Source organism: Schistocerca nitens, chromosome 11 (genome assembly GCF_023898315.1).
Source record: "Schistocerca nitens isolate TAMUIC-IGC-003100 chromosome 11, iqSchNite1.1, whole genome shotgun sequence".
In the NCBI taxonomy this organism is placed as follows: domain Eukaryota; kingdom Metazoa; phylum Arthropoda; class Insecta; order Orthoptera; family Acrididae; genus Schistocerca; species Schistocerca nitens.
The window spans coordinates 15,911,083-15,930,897 of NC_064624.1; the positions used below are offsets into that span (position 1 = coordinate 15,911,083).

The 19,815-nt window shown below is 42.7% G+C and overlaps 1 protein-coding gene across 1 annotated transcript in view; it reads right to left on the reverse strand.

Annotated features, from left to right (window-relative positions):
• Positions 1–15,061: 15,061 nt before the first annotated feature.
• The window catches only part of LOC126213164 (speckle-type POZ protein-like), a 79,112-nt gene continuing 74,358 nt past the window's right edge, over positions 15,062–19,815 (reverse strand). The window contains exon 3 of the mRNA XM_049940786.1: positions 15,062–15,562. Coding sequence (XP_049796743.1) covers positions 15,088–15,562 — 475 coding nt within the window. The 3' untranslated portion in view covers positions 15,062–15,087. The remainder of the gene's footprint in view (positions 15,563–19,815) is intronic.

A 19,815-nucleotide genomic window follows, 5' to 3' on the forward strand; every position in this document is an offset into this window, starting at 1 on the left:
AAGCTGTGTAACATAGTACCGCCTTTGCACAGCCACGAGCAGCTGCAATTCTGCCTAAAACCGTTTAACTTGAGATTACACTATTTAGGAAAGTATGCTAGATGGTACATAAACACCGATGCACGCCTGCTGACAGACATTTCCGAGAAATTGCGGAGAGTATGCCTTGACTCATGCCATTTGTACAGCGTCTTATATTTCGCCTTGCCAGGGCTTTCATGTGATGCATTTTTAAGAACACATGGCAGCACTGAACTATTGATCGATGTTGACGTGCTGCTCTCTTCAAATGCGTGATGTATGTGGAACTGCCGGCCGGAGTGGCCGAGCGGTTCTAGGCGCTACAGTCTGGAACCGCGCGACTGCTACGGTCGCAGGTTCGAATGCTGCCTCGAGCATGGCTGTGTGTGATTTCCTTAGGTTTAAGTAGTTCTAAGTCCTAGGGAATACTCTCAAATTCTGAAGGTGCCAGGGGTAAAATACAGGGAGCGAAAGGCTATTTACAATTTGTACAGAAACCAGATAGCAGTTATAAGAGTCGAGGGGCATGAAAGGGAAGCAGTGGTTGGGAAAGGAGTGAGACAGGGTTGTAGCCTCTCCCCGATGTTATTCAATCTGTATATTGAGCAAGCAGTAAAGGAAACAAAAGAAAAATTCGGAGTAGGTATTAAGATTCATGGACAAGAAGTAAAAACTTTGAGGTTCGCCGATGACATTGTAATTCTGTCAGAGACAGCAAGGGACTTGGAAGAGCAGTTGAACGGAATGGACAGTGTCTTAAAAGGAGGATATAAGATGAACATCAACAAAAGCAAAACGAGGATAATGGAATGTAGTCGAATTAAATCGGGTGATGCTGAGGGAGTTAGATTAGGAAATTAGACACTTAAAGTAGTAAAGGAGTTTTGCTATTTAGGGAGTAAAATAACTGACGTTGGTCGAAGTAGAGAGGATATAAAATGTAGACTGGCAATAGCAAGGAAAGCGTTTCTCAAGAAGAGAAATTTGTTAATATCGAGTATAGATTTAAGTGTGAGGAAGTCCTTTCTGAAAGTATTTGTATGGAGTGTAGCCATGTGTGGAAGTGAAACATGGACGATAACTAGTTTGGACAGGAAGAGAATAGAAGCTTTCGAAATGTGGTGCTGCAGAAGAATGCTGAAGATAAGGTGGGTAGATCACGTAACTAATGAGGAAGTATTGAATAGTATTGGGGAGAAGATAAGTTTGTGGCACAACTTGACCAGAAGAAGGGATCGGTTGGTAGGACATGTTCTGAGGCATCAAGGGATGATCAATTTAGTATTGGAGGGCACCGTGGAGGGTAAGAATCGTAGAGGGAGACCAAGAGATGAATACACTAAGCAGATTCAGAAGGATGTAGGTTGCAGTAGGTACTGGGAGATGAAGCTTGCACAGGATAGAGTAGCATGGAGAGCTGCATCAAACCAGTCTCAGGACTCAAGACAACAACAACAATACAGCGAATATTCGTTTAATTAGCCTTACAGCTAAAATTACCGTTTACCATACATCTACTATGTAAGTGGATATTAAAAACTCTTTTCTCCTGCAGAGATTTCAAACATAACAACAAAGAAAATTTTCATACTACTATGAGAGTGCCGTAGCAGCGGTGATTATATCGTGAAATGTTATCTGATTATCGTCGCAGTTAGCCTGGCAGTAAATTATGTGTCTGTAAACCGAATCATATCTAGGGCTGTTAGTTTCTTTCGTATTTATTACTAAGTCTCTTTCCATATATTTTCTTTAAAATAAAATTACTGAAAACGTATCTCACAGCAATCTTTAATTTTATCCTTCATTTTCTTTAGAAGACGAATAGATCACATCGTTCTGTTTCCTTACACTAAGTATGGGCATTTCAAGCATAATACAATAACGAAGTGAAAACGCAAGATTTCAGGTATAAATAAAATGAATCGTTTTATTTTACGTTTCACTTACAGCACCTGGACTTGCGAAGTATCTATAACACGACCATTACCTATCTACTTGGCCTGGATGAAACAAGAGAATAAAATAAAACAAAGATCACTACTCATTATCGCCAATCATTCACTTCAGCAAACCGAGCGAGGTGGCGCAGTGGTTAGCACACTGGACTCGCATTCGGGAGGACGACGGTTCAATCCCGTCTCCAGCCATCCTGATTTAGGTTTTCCGTGATTTCCCTAACTCGTTTGAGGCAAATGCCCGGATGGTTCCTTTGAAAGGGCACGGCCGATTTCCTTCCCCATCCTTCTCTCACCCGAGCTTGCGCTCCGTCTCTAATGACCTCGTTGTCGACGGGACGTTAAAACAACACTAGCCTAACCTAACCACTACAGCAAAGATAATATTTCACCACTTGATCTGTTATCTTCCAATCTAAACCGCCTCCCATCCTACTTTAGACGACACTTAGATGGTTCCGTAAGGCAGCCAATTAAGCCGTGGAAGTGTTGTTCATGTTCTGATGCTACACTTGCTTAAAATCGTTCATCACTAACAATCAGTTATTTTCACACCTCTTTTGTCATACATTACCGCCTCAACAGTTAACTATTCTTGATACCCCCTTTCTTAATGACCACTATCAAATGGTTCAAATGGCTCTGAGCACTATGGGACTGAGGTCATCAGTCCCCTAGAACTTAGAACTACTTAAACCTAACCAACCTAACGACATTACACACATCCACGCCCGAGGCAGTATTCGAACCTGCGACAGTAGCGGTCATGCAGTTCCAGACCGCCTAGAACCGTTCGGCCACACCGTTCGGCGACCACTATCAAATAATTCACTACAGTCCTTAATAAACTACAAAAACTTCTGTAGTTAGGAATTCTAATGAAACTCTGCAAATAATTCAGAGAGTCGTCGGATAACCTACCCAGTTACTCAGCGGCATATGGAAATTCTCAATACTAAGTCCGAAAACTGCAGAAAATCACTCAAAACACTCAGCATTAGTCCTGCCCATCGACTACTGAAACCAGTTCCATGCAACATCAACAGCGCTTTCATTGTGCCTTAGCAATACTCACATTGCGATTGCACAATATATTAACTACTGCAGCTAGTGGCCAGGCGCAAGTTTTGTACTCTCTAACTGGCGCCACTTCTCTGTGAGCTCACGATCTGATTTAAGCTTCTACTTACGCAAAGAGTCGGTGTCACCAACAGGTTACCATTGGCTCCATACATTCACGTGTCAACAAAGTGAAAAAATTCCAGTTGCAAACCATACATCACATGATGTCAATGTATGAGTGTCCTTATGCTCGCTATGTTTATAAATGTGACATTACCGAAATTTGACTATCGCGCGCTGCTGGCGCGTTTTTCTCTGCTGTCATGTCAAGGGAAATGGCAACAATGGTCGCCATCCAGACAAGTCGGCAGTTAGCCAGTCATCATCATCATTGCAATGTGTGTGGGTACTTTTCTTGGTGCAAACCAGAATGTTTCATGATTAGAGGTATGTAACTGAAAGACCTGAGTCGAAACAAGGACCTGCGAGTAGACAACATTCCATTAGAACTACTGACGGCCTTGGGAGAGCCAGTCCTGACAAAACTGTACCATCTGGTGAGCAAGATGTATGAGACAGGCGAAATACCCTCCAAGAACAATATAATAATTCAAATCCCAAACATAGCAGGTGTTGACAGATGTGAAAATAACCGAACAATCAGTTTAATAAGACACGGATGCAAAATACTAACGCGAATTCTTTACAGACGAATGGAAAATCTGGTAGAAGCCGGCCTCGGGGAAGATCAGTTTGGATTCCATAGAAATGTTGAAACACGTGAGGCAATATTGACCTTAAGACTTATCTTAGAAGCTAGATTAAGGAAAGGCAAACCTACGTTTCCAGCATTTGTAGACTTAGAGAAAGCTTTTGACAATGTTGACTGGAATACTCTCTTTCAAATTCTGCAGGTGGCAGGGGTTAAATACAGGGAGCGAAATGCTATTTACAATTTGTACAGAAACCAGATGGCAGTTTTAAGAGTCGAGGGGCATGAAAGGGAAGCAGAGGATGGGAAGGGAGTGAGACGGGGTTGTAACCTGTCCCCGATGTTATTCATTCTGTATATTGAGCAAGCAGTAAAGGAAACCAAAGACAAATTTGGAGTAGGTATTAAAATCCATGGAAAAGAAATAAAAACTCTGCGGTTTGCCGATGACATTGTAATTCTGTCAGAGACAGCAAAGGACTTAGAAGAGCAGTGAACGGAATGGGTAGTGCCTTGAAAGGAGGATATAAGATGAACATCAACAAAAGCAAAACGAGGATAATGGAATGTAGTCGAATTAAGTCGGGTGATGCTGAGGGAATTACATTAGGAAATGAGACACTTAAAGTAGTAAAGGAGTTTTGCTATTTGGGGAGCAAAATAACTGATGATGGTCGAAGTAGAGAGGATATAAAATTTTGACTGGCAATGGCAAGGAAAGCGTTTCTGAAGAAGAGAAATTTGTTAACATCTAGTATAGATTTAAGTGTCAGGAAGTCGTTTCTGAAAGTATTTGTATGGAGCGTAGCCATGTATGGAAGTGAAACATGGACGATACATAGTTTGGACAAGAAGAGACTAGAACCTTTCGAAATGTGGTGCTACAGAAGAATGCTGAAGATTAGATGGGTAAATCACATAACTAATGAGGAAGTATAGAATAGGATTGGGGAGAAGAGAAGTTTGTGGCACAACTTGAATAGAAGAAGGCACCGGTTGGTAGGACATGTTCAGAGGCATCAAGGGATCACCAATTTCGTATTGGAGGGCAGCGTGGAGGGTAAAAATCGTAGAGGGAGGCCAAGAGATGGATACACTAAACAGATTCAGAAGGATGTAGGCTGCAGTAGGTACTGGGAGATGAAGAAGCTTGCACAGGATAGAGTAGCATAGAGAGCTGCATCAAACCAGTCTCTGGACTGAAGACCACAACACTAACGTGGTTTGGAATCCTACATTACCCAGAAATCAGTTTGTCCGTCCTCTTGGGCGCTAGTCACATGGGACAGTTCAGATGTGGCATGGCAATAAGTATGGCCCATCTCATCTCATTGATCTCATTCACGTAAGTGTCAAGGATTGCCACCCAACACAGGCAGGAGTATCAAGGAATGACAAATTTCACTGCCGGCCGCTGGTGGCCGAGCGGTTCTGGCGCTACAGTCTGGAACCGCGCGACCGCTACGGTCGCAGGTTCGAATCCTGCCTCGGGCATGGATGTGTGTGATGTCAGGTTAGTTAGGTTTAAGTAGTTCTAAGTTCTAGGGGACTTATGACCTCAGCAGTTGAGTCCCATAGTGCTCAGAGCCATTTGAACCATTTTTGAACAAATTTCACTCCCAGTAGGTCACAGTAGACATGAAGAGCGTTCTGGCATGCTTTTCTAGTGTATTGACATCACTGATGACATCATCTATGAGTCATGGGTCTTCCCCACCCCGTACCCATACCCCAACCCCCACCTCCACCAGCAAAACCACCTTCGTCCACAGCACCACACCCGTGCCCATGTCCACGCCCACGCCCACCCCACTCCACTCCCATTGTCACACCTACGCCCATTGCCTCCCCTCCACTGCTTCCTTCTGACAAAGACCAACTGCATTACGTATAAAACTGCAGGAGTTCAAGTTTTGGAGGGAAATTCAAAATTTTCGTGGGAAATTCAAAATTTTAGTGGGAAATTCAACTAGTGTGTTTCTTATGGATTTAGTGCTATTATCCTAACAAGGGAACCTCCCCATCGCAACCCCCTCAGATTTAATTATACGTTGGCACAGTGGATAAGCCTTGAAAAACTGAACACAGATCAATCGAGGAAACAGGAAGAAGTTGTGTGGAACTGTGAAAAAAATAAGCAAAATATACAAAGTGAGTAGTCCATGCGGAAGATAGGTAACGTCAGGGATAGTGTGAGCTCAGGAGCGCCGTGGTCCCGTGGTTAGCGTGAGCAGCTGCGGAACGAGAGGTCCTTGCTTCGAGTCTTCCCTCGAGTGGAAAGTTTAATTTTTTATTTTCGGACAATTATCATCTGTCCGTCCGACCGTCCGATGCGAGGTAACTGCGCCCTAGTATAGGGACGCTACACCTAAACAAACATCGGAAGGTAGAAGAATCTTTTTACCCATTCGCCAAGTGTACAAGTTAGGTGGGTCGACAACATATTCCTGTCATGTGACGCACATGCCGTCACCAGTGTCGTATGGAATATATCAGACGTGTTTTCCTGTAGAGGAATCGTTTGACCTATGACCTTGCGGTCAGATGTTTTCGGTGCCCATAGGAGAGGCACGTCCTTTCGTCTACTAATCGCACGGTTTTGCGATGCGGTCACAAAACACAGACACTAAACTTATTACAATGAGCAGAGACGTCAATGAACGAACGGACAGATCATAACTTTGCGAAAATAAAGAAAGTAAACTTTTCACTCGAGGGAAGACTCGAACCAAGGACCTCTCGTTCCGCAGCTGCTCACGCTAACCACGGGACCACGGCGCTCCTGAGCTCACACTATCCTTGACGTTGCCAATATTCCGCATGGACTACTCAGTTTGTATATTTTGCTTATTTTTTCACAGTTCCACACTACTTCTTCCTGTCTTCTCGACTGATCTGTGTTCAGTTTTTCAAGGCTTATCCACTGTGCCAACTTATAACTAAATCTGAGGGTGGTGCATGGGGAGGTTCCCTTGTAAGAATAAATTGGAAGGAAATGAAAAATTGTGCATCGTCATGCTGGCTGACTTGGTACATTGGCACCAGCCTAACTGTGACATCAGAATTCAAGATGCCCGACTTTGAATACACGATGGCGACTAGGGCACAATAAAGCAGTTCTATGGCATCACAATCCAGTTCAGACCTGTTGGATTTCTTCCATACCGACTCCTTGGCGTCACAATGCAGGTAAGACCCATCAGGCTATTTGCAACCCTGTGGAAGTGTGGCATACTGGTCCACAGCTGGACGATCTCAAAGGTCCTGCTCAGACAGGTTTCAGACGTGTTGGCCTATTTATAACAGTGTAGAGTTACATCGTACTGGAGCTGACTTGAACAATGGAAAATCCAGACTGGAAAGTAACAATATTGTGAAATGGATAGTTGCTACTCAACATACAGCGGATATGCTGAGACGCAGATAGGCACAATAAAAAGAGTCACAAAATAAGCTTATGGCCAACAACGCCTTTGTCAAAAATAGATACACTCACTCATGCAATCGCAACTCGCACACACATGACCACAGTCTCCGGCAGCTGAAGCCACACTGAAGTAGCTGTCTGCAGCTATAGGGCACACTACGCTTGTGGCTGAACCCTATGTCACTGTACCAGTTACTGTTGTTGTCGTCTTCATTCCTGAGACTGGTTTGATGCAGCTCTCCATGCTACTCTATCCTGTGCAAGCTTCTTCATCTCCCAGTACCTACTGCAACCTACATCCTGCTGAATCTGCTTAATGTATTCATCTCTTTGTCTCCCTATACGATTTTTACCCTCCAATGCTAAACTTGTGATCCCTTCATGCCTCAGAACATGTCCTACCAACTGGTCCCTTCTTCTAGTCAAGTTGTGCCACAAACTTCTCTTCTCCACTATTCTATTCAATACTTCCTCATTAGTTACATAATCTACCCATCTAATCTTCAGCATTCTTCTGTAGCACCACATTTCAAAAGCTTCTATTCTCTTCCTGTCCAAACTATTTATCGTCCACGTCTCACTTCCATACATGGCTACACTCCATACAAATACTTTCAGAAACGACTTCCTGACATTTAAATCAATACTCGATGTTAACACATTTTTCTTCTTCAGAAACGGTTTCCTTGCGATTGTCAGTCTACATTGTATATCCTCTCTACTTCGACCATCAGTTATTTTCCTCCCCAAATAGCAACACTCCTTTAATACTTTAAGTGTCTCATTTCCTAATCTAATACCCTCAACATCACCCGACTTAATTCGACTACATTCCATTATCCTCGATTTGCTTTTGTTGATGTTCATCTTATATCCTCCTTTCAAGACACTGTCCGTTCCGTTCAACTGCTCTTCCAAGTCCTTTGCTGTCTCTGACAGAATTACAATGTCATCGGGCCCCTCAAAGTTTTAATTTCTTCTCCATGGATTTTAATACCTACTCCGAATTTTTCTTTTGTTTCCTTTACTGCTTGCTCAATATACAGATTGAATAGCATCGGGGATAGGCTACAATCCTGTCTCACTCCATTTCCCAACCACTGCTTCACTTTCATGGCCCACAACTGACATATGGTTTCTGTACAAATTGTAAATAGCTTTTCGCTCCCTGTATTTTACCCCTGCCACCTTTAGAATTTGAAAGAGAGTATTCCAGTCAACATTGTCAAAAGCTTTCTCTAAGTCTACAAATGCTAGAAACGTAGGTTTGCCTTTTCTTAATTTTTCTTCTAAGATAATTAGTATGGTCAGTATTGCCTCACGTGTTCCAACGTTTCTACGGAATCCAAACTGATCTACCCTGAGGTCGAATTCTACCAGTTTTTCCATTCGTCTATAAAGAATTCGCGTTAGTATTTTGCAGCTGTGACTTATTAAACTGATAGTTCGCTAATTTTCACATCTGTTAACACCTGCTTTCTTTGGGATTGGAATTATTACATTCTTCTTGAAGTCTGAGGGTATTTCGCCTGTCTCATACATCTTGCTCACCAGATGGTAGAGTTTTGTTAGGACGGCTCTCCCAAGGCCGTCAGTAGTTCTAATCGAATGTTGTCTACTCTCGGAGCCTTGTTTCGACTCAGGTCTTTCAGCCTTCTGTCAAACTCTTCACACTGTATCGTATCTCCCATTTCATCTTCATCTACATCCTCTTCCATTTCCATAATATTGTCCTCAAGTACATCGCCCTTGTATAGACCCTCTATATACTCCTTCCACCTTTCTGCTTTCCCTTCTTTGCTTAGAACTGGGTTTCCATCTAAGCTCTTGATATTCATACAAGTGGTTCTCTTTAATTTTCCTGTAGGCAGTATCTATCTTACCCCTAGTGAGATAAGCCTCTACATCCTTACATTTGTCCTCTTGCCATCGCTGCACTTCCTGTGGATCTAATTTTTGAGAGGTTTGTTTTCGTTTTTGCCTGCTTCATTTACTGCATTTTCATATTTTCTCCTTTCATCAATTACATTCAATACTTCTTCTGTTACCCAAGGATTTCTACCAGCCCTCGTCTTTTTACCTACATGATCGTCTGCTGCCTTCACTACTTCATCCCTCAGAGCTACCCATTCTTCTTCTACTGTATTTCTTTCCCCCATTCCTGTCAATTGTTCCCTTATGCTCTCCCTGAAACCCTGTACAACTTCTGGTTCTTTCAGTTTATCCAGGTCGCATCTCCTTAAATTCCCACCTTTTTGCAGTTTCTTCTGTTTTAATCTACAGTTCATAACCAATAGATTGTGGTCAGAATCCACATCTGCCCCTGGAAATGTCTTACAATTTAAAACCTGGTTCCTAAATCTCTGTCTTACCATTATATAATCTATCTGATACCTTCTAGTATCTCCAGGATTCTTCCACGTATACAACTTTCTTTCATGATTCTTGAACCAAGTGTTAGCTATGATTAATTTATGCTGTGTGCAAAATTCAACCAGACGGCTTCCTCTTTCATTTCTTACCCCGAATCCATATTCAGGTACTATGTTTCCTTCTCTCCCATTTCCTACTCACGAATTCCAGTCACCCATGACTTAAATTTTCGTCTCCCTTCAATACCTGAATAATTTCTTTTATCTCATCATACAGTTCATCAATTTCTTCATCTGCAGAGCTAGTTGGCATAAAAACTTTTACTACTGTTGTAGGCGTGGGCTTCGTGTATATCTTGGCCACAATAATACGTTCACTATGCTGTTTGTAGTAGCTTACCCGCACTCCTATTTTTTTATTCATTATTAAACCTACTCGTGCATTACCCCTATTTGATTTTGTATTTATAACCCTGTATTCACCTGATCAAACGTCTTGTTCCTCCAGCCACTGAACTTCACTAATTCCCACTATATCTAACTTTAACCTATCCATTTCCCTTCGTGTACGAGTACCAGCGCTTAACAGTAAGTCAGGACACTACCACACAAAGAACACAATTCCTGCTGTGCAGTCTGAACGTTATTCCTATAAAATTGAAAACTCATATGGTTAATAGTTTCCCGTATACACTGCCTTAATCAGCGATAGTTTATTTATAACCACCCTCTACTATTGGATTCAGAAAAAAGCTGAATGCATTGTTGGAAGTATTCAGCAATTATCTTAAAAATATTTCGAAATGAATGTTTCAGCTATGATTACTGAAGTAGATCTTATTAGACGGCACTTTTTTGTTTGGAGAACTGTATACAGGAGAGAAAATTATCGCATCGACAATTTTAGAACTTTGAGGGTGGATGATTAATTGTAAGATCTGTGTTTAATTAGCGTTGTTGTGACACTATTTTTTTTAACAATCGCTATGTGAAATGGTACTTGTGAAAGACGTTTTCCCAAATTAAAACTAATAAAGACGTATCAGAGATCGACTATGAGCCAGGAAATGTCAAGCAACCTTGTAATGTCATCAACTGAAAAAATTAATTTAAATTTTAGCCATGTAATTGAACTATTCGAACGAATAAAACCCAGAAAATTTAAAATAAATGCGGTTTATGTACTGATATGTCTAGTATTTAATGTTTTCTGTTTCCCTATTTGGTTATACATGTATTGGTACCTATGCACTGTTGCTTTATAGCTGTAGGTTTAGAAAACCTGAATTTGTAACACCTCATGTGGGGCACAATAGTTTACACTAGCCAGGGTGCTCAAACTGAGTATCACCAAGTGTTCCTGTTTAGGTGGCAACCTGCAGGAACCAGTTGCTGCCACCCTGACTGACAACACCGTGGTGTAACATCCCTACTGAGGCCAGCATACGTTCCCAGCACAGTTTTAAGCTGTTTCGGAATGGAAGATGCACCGCTGCCATTCACCAGTTTCCAGTGTATCTCAGGAATCCAGCAAATAGTGGAGGTAATATGCCATAACTCTGGAAAAGATTTTTTTTGTCATCAGTCTACTACTGATGGCCCGCCACGAATTCCTTTCCTGTGCTACTTGCAACCTACGTCCTCAATTATTTGCTTGACGTATTCCAATCTCTGTCTTCCTCTACAGTTTTTGCCCTCTACCGCTCCCTCTAGTACCATGGAAGTCATTCCCTCATGTCTTAGCAGATGTCCTATCATCCTGTCCCTTCTCCTTATCAGTGTTTTCCACATATTCCTTTCCTCTCCCATTCTGCGTAGAACCTCCTCATTCCTTACCTTATCAGTCCACGTAATTTTCAACATTCGTCTGTAGCACCACATCTCAAATGCTTCGATTCTCTTCTGTTCCGGTTTTCCCACAGTCCATGTTTCACTACCATACAATACTGTACTCCAGACGTACATCATCAGAAATATCTTCCTCAAATTAAGGCCGGTATTTGATGTCAGTAGACCTCTCTTGGCCAGAAATGCCTTTTTTGCCATAGCAAGTCTGCTTTTGAAGTCCTCCTTGCTCCGTCCGTCATTGCCTAGGTAGCAGAATTCCTTAACTTCATTGACTTCGTGACCATCAATCCTGATAAGTTTCTCGCTGTTCTCATTTCTACTACTTCTCATTACCTTCGTCTTTCTCCGATTTACTCTCAAACCGTACTGTGTACTCATTAGACTCTTCATTCCTTTCAGCAGACCACTTAATTCTTCTTCACTTTCACTCAGGATAGCAATGTCATCAGCGAATCGTATCATTGACATCCTTTCACCTTGTATTTTAAGTCCACTCCTGAACCTTTCTTTTATTTCCATCATTGCTTCCTCGATGTACAGATTGAAGAGTAGGGGCGAAAGGCTACAACCTTGTCTTACACCCTTCTTAATACGAGCACTTCGTTCTTGATCGTCCACTCTTATTATTCCCTCTCGGTTGTTGTACATATTGTATATGACCCGTCTCTCCCTATAGTTTACCCCTACTTTTTTCAGAATCTCTAACAGCTTGCACCATTTTATATTGTCGAACGCTTTTTCCAGGTCGACAAATCCTATGAAAGTGTCTTGATTTTTCTTTAGCCTTGCTTCCATTCTTAGCCGTAACGTCAGAATTGCCTCTCTCGTCCCTTTACTTTTCCTAAAGCCAAACTGATCGTCACCTAGCGCATTCTCAATTTTCTTTTCCATTCTTCTGTATATTATTCTTGTAAGCAGCTTCGATGCATCAGCTGTTAAGCTGACTGTGCGATAATTCTCGCACTTGTCAGCTATTGCCATCTTTGGAATTGTGTGGATGATGCTTTTCCGAAAGTCAGATGGTATATCGCCAGACTCATATTCTACACACCAACGTGAATAGTCGTTTTGTTGCCACTTCCCCCAATGATTTTAGAAAAGAGATACACACATCTTAATGTCCAGCAATTCAAATGACATCATCAATGTAAGATTCTACCCAAAATGTTGCTGTTATAACTGCATTTGCAGAGTAGATGAACTTGTTAAGCACAATGTGGTTATCTGCCAGTGAGAGCTGTGAACCTCTTTCGCTGTCTCTCCTTCTCTTGCACTGTCTTATTTCAGCTCAGTGGAAATACATCTACGTCGACATGTACATCGATACTCCGCAAGCCACTGTACTGTGCGTAGCAGATGGTACACTAAAGTGCGCGTCATTTACGACGGCGGCCGAGTTTAGGTTCGTTCTGCGCATCTGACGTCACAAAACACAGTCAGTCAGTGAACAGAGAACGACGTTGCCAGAGCTCGACTGCAGTGCAGAGCACGGACAAGTGTCTTCAGTTTTAGAGACATTCAGTCATAAATAAAGTAACTGAACAAAAGCAATGTCTTGATAGCAGACATTCTTTTATAGAATGTTTGGAAAAAGCATTCTTTATACCAATTGCTTCATATTCTATTAATTAATTAAACCAAAGAAGCAATAAGCCTCCTAATTCAGGCGATAGCAAGGAAAGGTGTTTGTATCATTCTCACAAACCACTTTTTTCGCAATAAAGAACAGCGGTAATTGTTTATTTCCTATTCTACTGCGACAAAACGTGAGTAATTCATAGTCATACCAACAGTGTCTGTCGGTATTTTGCGTCCTAGTTTAAAGTCCTCCAGGAATCACATTGAACAGTCAGCTGCGTTAGTGTAATGGTTAAAGTGTTTGGCTGCTAAGCGAAAGGTCCCAAGTTCAAACATTCTGTGCTTAGTATTTTCTTTATTTAAAAACAATATCGAAGTGTCTTACTTCATGAATTTTATTCGTTTGAATGGAATTTTTGGAAATTTCTAGTTTCAACTGAAATCAACCATATGCTATGGACTTTTACCTCTGAGAACTCTTCAAAATTTCGTGCAATGGTTTACTACATTTAATGCTGCACAATAACTGCGTTGAACATCGAAACAAAATTAAGTCATTTATGGGGGGAAGGTATCAAGATGATGTGTAAAAATCAATTTATTGGGCCAAATAGTTTTTCTGAAATCGAATGATAAAGTGTGTCAAAGCAGTCGAAACAGCGTGTGTCTGCACAGGCGAGCAGTGCAATGATGACAAAATCGCGCACAGCGCGGAATGCGGGGAGCACGCCTCTGTAGCAGCGAAAGGGTTAATGCGGCCGTGGTGGCTTGACTTCATAAACTGCGCACTCCCCCCTAAAGCTAAGTTTGCGAACTATACTATACTATGGCGCTGCTTCTCTTGGCGTGTACAACTGGCAACGCAGCAATCTCCCGCGTCTGGGCGGGCATGCGCGAACCGCCAAGATAAAAGAATTAAACTATAGTCATTTCCTTTCTTGTTCTACTCGCAAACAGCGAGGGAAAAATTTTGACTTACTATATGCCTCTGTATGAGCCCTAATTTCTCTTACCTTATCTTTGTGGTCCTTAAGCACAATGTATGTTGGCAGCAGTAGAATCGTTGGGTTGTCAGCTTTGTTTCTTGAAAAGAACATCACCTCTCCTCCATGGATTCCCATCTGAGTTCCCAAAGCGTCTCCATAACACTTGTGCTTTGTTCAACCCTGCCAGTAACAAATCTAGCAGTCTGCCTCTGAATTGCTTTGATGCCTTCCTTCAGTCCAACCTGACACAGACCCCAAACGCTGGAGCAGCACCCAAGAACAGGTCACATCAGTGTCCCATACACCATCTCCGACACAGCTGAACCATTCTTTCCTGAAATTCTCCCAATAAACTTAAGTCGACCATTTGCCTTCCCTACCACAATTCTCACATGCTTGTTCCACTTCATATCGGTTTGCAACGATACGCCCAGATATTTAAACGACTTGACTGTGTCAAGCAGGACACTAGTAATACCGTATCCAAACATTACAGGTTTACTCCCCATATTCATCCGCATTAACTTACACTTTTCCACATTTAGGGCTAGCTCGCATTTGTCACACCAACTGGAAATTTTGGTCTTCCTACTTAGCCACATTAACTTACATTTTTCCACATTTAGGGCTAACTACCTTTCATCGCACTAACTGAAATATTGTCCAAGTTGTCTCGTATCTTCATACAGTCACTCAGCTTTGACACCTTACGGTACACCACAGCATCATCAGCAAACAATTGCAGATTGTTAGTACCCCCTGTTCCAACATGCCTAATTTTCATCTCAACTATATCTAACATTGCATGTGTATTTAATGCACTCGTGTGTCATGGGGCACAAAATTCTGTGTGAATGTGCAGACGTCACTGAAATAAAATATTTAGTGTTAAATTGTCCTTGTAGTGCCACACAATTTTGAGAGTTTTCCCATTTGAAAAATGGTAATGTCGGAATTTATATTTACTTGATAGTGCACATGTTTTGTGAATACCCTAACTAGGTGGGTCATATCAGTTGGAATGTAGTACCTGAAGCAGAAAATCTTCAAAAATGGTTTATTGTAAAATTTTTGAGCCATACAACTAAAGGAATGAAAGTTGATCAATATATGAGATTTGCTATTACTTAAACATTGGTTTTGTTTCTGCGGTTGCTACCTTTGCAGGTATCTTCCCATTGTAATTCTTTATGTCTGTGCTAGCACCAGCCATCAGCAGTGTCTTCACAGCTTGTACATTCGATTCTGCAGCCCAGTGGAGCGGTGTCTTGCCCCAACGATCCCGAACATCTAGAGGTGCTGAAGCCGCTATGAGTATACACATAACCTTCTGGTCAAATATCGATGCGGCGGTGTGCAGAGGTGTCTGCAGACACGAGTCGGTGGCTCTGACGTCAGCTCCAGCATCGAGAAGGCACTTGACAACTTGCACTTCCTTCTTTAGTACTCCACAGTGCAGTGCAGTATTCCCGAGAGCGCTCCTCCCATCAGGTGGTGCACCCATGGCCAGCAGCTGCCGGACTTCAGACACACTTCTACGTTTTGCTGCCTCTGCCAGACGCACTCCCAGCTTCTGTTTCTCATCTGTGGATAAGATCCTGCAATGCACAGTAGAATTGCTCCATCATTTGCTGCAACAATAATCACATGGCATAAATACAGTATGCAGAGCAGGTCAACTTAACTATGATATTTGCATACAAAATAAGAGCAACCTGTAAGAACCTGAGTTAGCACTCCACATATCACCAGTTTTCTGTTATGTTAGCAGGTCGTTTGTGTCTCCATTTCTTCTGCAGACTGTCTGAAAACTTTCTGGGATTTGATATCTCATCTTCCCCCGTCTCCTCTTCTCTTCTCCACACCCATCTAAGACTGTTTTTACCCATCTAACACTGTTTTCACATGCCCCCCCTTTCCTTCTTAATTTACAAGGCCTGTCTAGAAAGTATCTGACCTATGGCCATTAAAAAGTTTCGAATACCTGACGGGGTTGGGACCCTAATCTCCTTCAAACTAGGCCCTTTGCGAAACTTCCTGGCAGCTTAAAACTGTGTGGCCGACCGAGACTCGAACTCGGGACCTTTGCCTTTCGCGGGCAAGTGCTCTACCAACTGAGCACAGCGCACACTCCGCTGCAGAGTGAAAATCTCATTCTGGAAACATCCCTCAGGCTGTGGCTAAGCCATGTCTCCGCAATATCCTTTCTTTCAGGAGTGCTAGTTCTGCAAGGTTCGCAGGAGAGCTTCTGTAAAGTTTGGAAGGTAGGAGACAAGGTACTGGCAGAAGTAAAGCTATGAGTACCGGGCGTGAGTCGTGCTTCGGTAGCTCAGTTGGTAGAGCAGTTGCCCGCGAAAGGCAAAGGTCCCGAGTTCGAGTCTCGGTCGGCCACACAGTTTTAATGTGCCAGGAAGTTTCATATCAGCGCACACTCCGTTGCAGAGTGAAAATCTCATTCTAGGCCCTTTGTGCTTGCACACACTTAGCCCACCGATCCTTCCACTGCCAGAAACACCTCTGGAAGTCTTCTTTTGGAATGGTGTTCAGCTCAGTCGTCGTGTTCCACATTATCTCTTCTCTACTCTCAGAACAGGGTCCTTTCAGTGGCGTCTTCAATTTTGGAAACAACCAGAAGTCGCAAGGAGCCATGTCTGGAACGTATGGAGGTTGGCGAACGGCTGTATTTCCATGATTGGTCAAGAAATTTTGGACCAAGTGGGATGAATGTCTGGGGGCGTCGTCGAGATGCAGTCGCTAGTTTTTTGCTGTCCACATGGCTGGCCTCTTGCACCGAACTGCGTCACGGAGTCGCCGGAGAACATCTTGATAGTACTCCTCTGTCACTGTTTGTTCTTCTGGTGTGTATTCGTGATGCACAATTCCACGGAGATCAAAGAAGACAGTCAGCATCATCCTCGCACCTGCCGCACTTTCTTCGGCCTCGGAGACTCGGGATGCTTCCATCGTGACGACTGTCTTCTTGTTTCTGGGTCGTACCCGTACACCCGTGACTCATCTCCAGTTATCACGGTGTTCAGGAACCCAGGATAAGTGCTGGTGGTGTGCAGAAGGTCCTGTGCAACGTCAAAACGGACAACTTTTTCTTCCAGAGACAACAACTTGGGCACGACTTTCGCAGCCACTCAGTGAAAGTTCAAATAATGACGCAAAATTGCATGTGCAGAATCTTTACCCACTCCAACCTCTCGTGCACGGTCAACCGACGATCTGCCACCACCAAATGTTGCACCCTCTCAACAACAGCTGCACTCCGGGCAGTGTGGGGACTGGCAGAACGCTGGTCGCTCTCCAGTGTCGGGCGGCCATTTTTGAATCAGTTGAACCACTCCTTAATTTGTGTCGAACCCATCGCACCTTCTGGAAACACCTTCTAAATCTTGTGAATTGTTTCGCTTTGAGAATCAGCAAGCTTTGAACAAAATTTGATGCAGTATCTTTGCTCAACACGTTCAGTCATCTTGAGAGAATCGGTAATCCGACGAACACGTTGTGTAGAACCTCACTCAGCGACTGTCAGCGACTGACGTGCTGGAAAGCGGGGACAAAATTCACGCATGCGCATAAAGTTCTCTCTTCCTTTACTGTGTACAGTGGCGTCGCGCTATCGTCCCTATTTTGCGGGGGGGGGGGGATCAAGGGTCGAATACTTTACAGACAGACCTCGCACATTACTTGCCCCCACATAAAACGTGCCTTGTTGTTTTCCTGTGATTCTCGTTTTTGTCTGTGATGAACCGGCGCTATAGCGATCGTTTTTAGCAGTGTTAGAAATGTGGCTAACAAGGGAGGCCACAACAGTGGAAGCACGGATTTACTTCAAGTTTTGTACATCTTTAGTAGGCTATTAAAACAACATAACGTGGAAGTAGGAAGAGTCACTGCTCTGGCAATTCCACGAAAGTCGCAAGAGAAGTTTTCCGCACCTAATTATCTGATACATCTGTGTGTAGCTGCCAGACGTTTAGAGTTCGAGCATCGTAACACCCCAGATGACGTAAGAAACAGATTGCCCGGTCGCTTGGTCTAGCAGGCAACCCTTGTCAGGGAACGGCCACCAGGCGGCAACAGCGTCGCACCCTTACTTGTGGCACCAACCACTAGATGGCACTCAGTTCTGTGAAATATGTGGCAACATGGTCCAAACGCGTGCAGCTTTCCACCATTTGGCGTCTGTGAAGTACAGCTGTTTCTGACATACCGGTGGTAGTGGATCGAGTCGTGATGCCGAGGGCCTGCGAGTGTATCAACTGTGGAAGGAGTGGACGGACAAATCCTGAACTAAAAATGGTCAGATATCCCGTCAAAGATAAAGAAAAGTTACGGAAGTGGATTTTTAATTCAGGTAAATCAATAAATTAGTTACGAGTAAGAATTAATAAAGAGCCCTAAGCATTCTATCCTATCTCAATTTGTCGATCTTATATTCTGATATAATGTGGCAGCCCTTCCTGTACAAGAATCGTATCATACAATTTTTAAATGAAATCTTTGCTGCGGTTTGGACTTTTTTAAACTGTTTATTCACTTCACTATCGTAATTTTGGCTGTAGAGGCATTTTTGTGTGCAATGTGAAAACTGAAACCAATATAAGATACGGATAACGAAATGCAAAGCATAGTGTGGTAACATTTGGTAAACAATTTAAGAAGCATTACCCTACAAAACCTTTCCCTTTGTACTTGAAAATGGCTGTAGAGCTGAAATCGCAACAGTGAAATAAATGAATGATAGCCGTCATCTAACTGCTAGGTCATCGGTCCCTCTAAATACTAGTATATACTAGAGCGAACAAAGTGAACGAGTGGAAACTATAGACGCTGCCTATTTTAATTTTTTTTATCTGTGCGCTAATAATCCTCACACAGCTTTCACTCGAAACCAACACTACTTATAGTAACAGGTCTGCGCGAGTGCGGATATCCCCAGTAGTAACTGTGCTGCGGGTAAGAGCGTACGTCTGTTGGGAATATTTGCGGGTTATCTTTAAACTGTGGAAAGTAAATTTTTAACGTGATTGTGGTTTGCCATCTGTGGCCCTTCAAAGTTGACACCGCCAAAATATACTCGAAAAACACGCTTTCACTTTTATATTACCGCGTTTGCAGCCCCCCTTTCAACAACAATCCAAAATTCATCGTTTTGTGCCACTCGTATATCATTTACGATAAGTTACATGCAAAGTAAAAGAATTTAAATTTGAAATGACTGTCACTGAAATATGTCCAGCCTTAATTCGCATCATAACCGAGTGCGGATTTTGAAAACTTTCTAGTGTTAATCGGCACGTGGAGATCTTTTTTACCTCCATAATTCGTATCAGAAGAGCTGTATAGCAAAGAGGAAATAGACGGCATGGAAGGCGAGTGTAAAACCTATGCGACTGAAAAACACTCTGCATTTAAACAGTAACTCGCGAGAATTTTTTTTTCTTTATTGAATTTCAATTCCCCCTGAAGGGGGGCGGGCTCGCAGCAGCTTAGTATGCCGCTCTTCAGCCTACAGACTTTGTGAGAAAGATGAAGAGAATAAATAATAAAAACAGGCGATAAAATCGGAGACTTGAAGAGTAACATGGCGAAAAGAAATCGTGGAACTTAAAACAAAGAACAGACGGATGATGATGCTAATAAAATACATACGAAGCAGACAAGTAAAACAATAGACAGACAATTAAAAAACACGGCGACAGTCTGGATTCTGTTCGCAAAAGACATAAAATTCACACCTAGCGACAGCCTGGGTCTTGGAAGGATTGCGTTTCAGGAGCCACTGGTTACACCATGCAGCAAAAAGGTCAAGGTGATACTGGAGAAGGCGTTGGGACCGTTG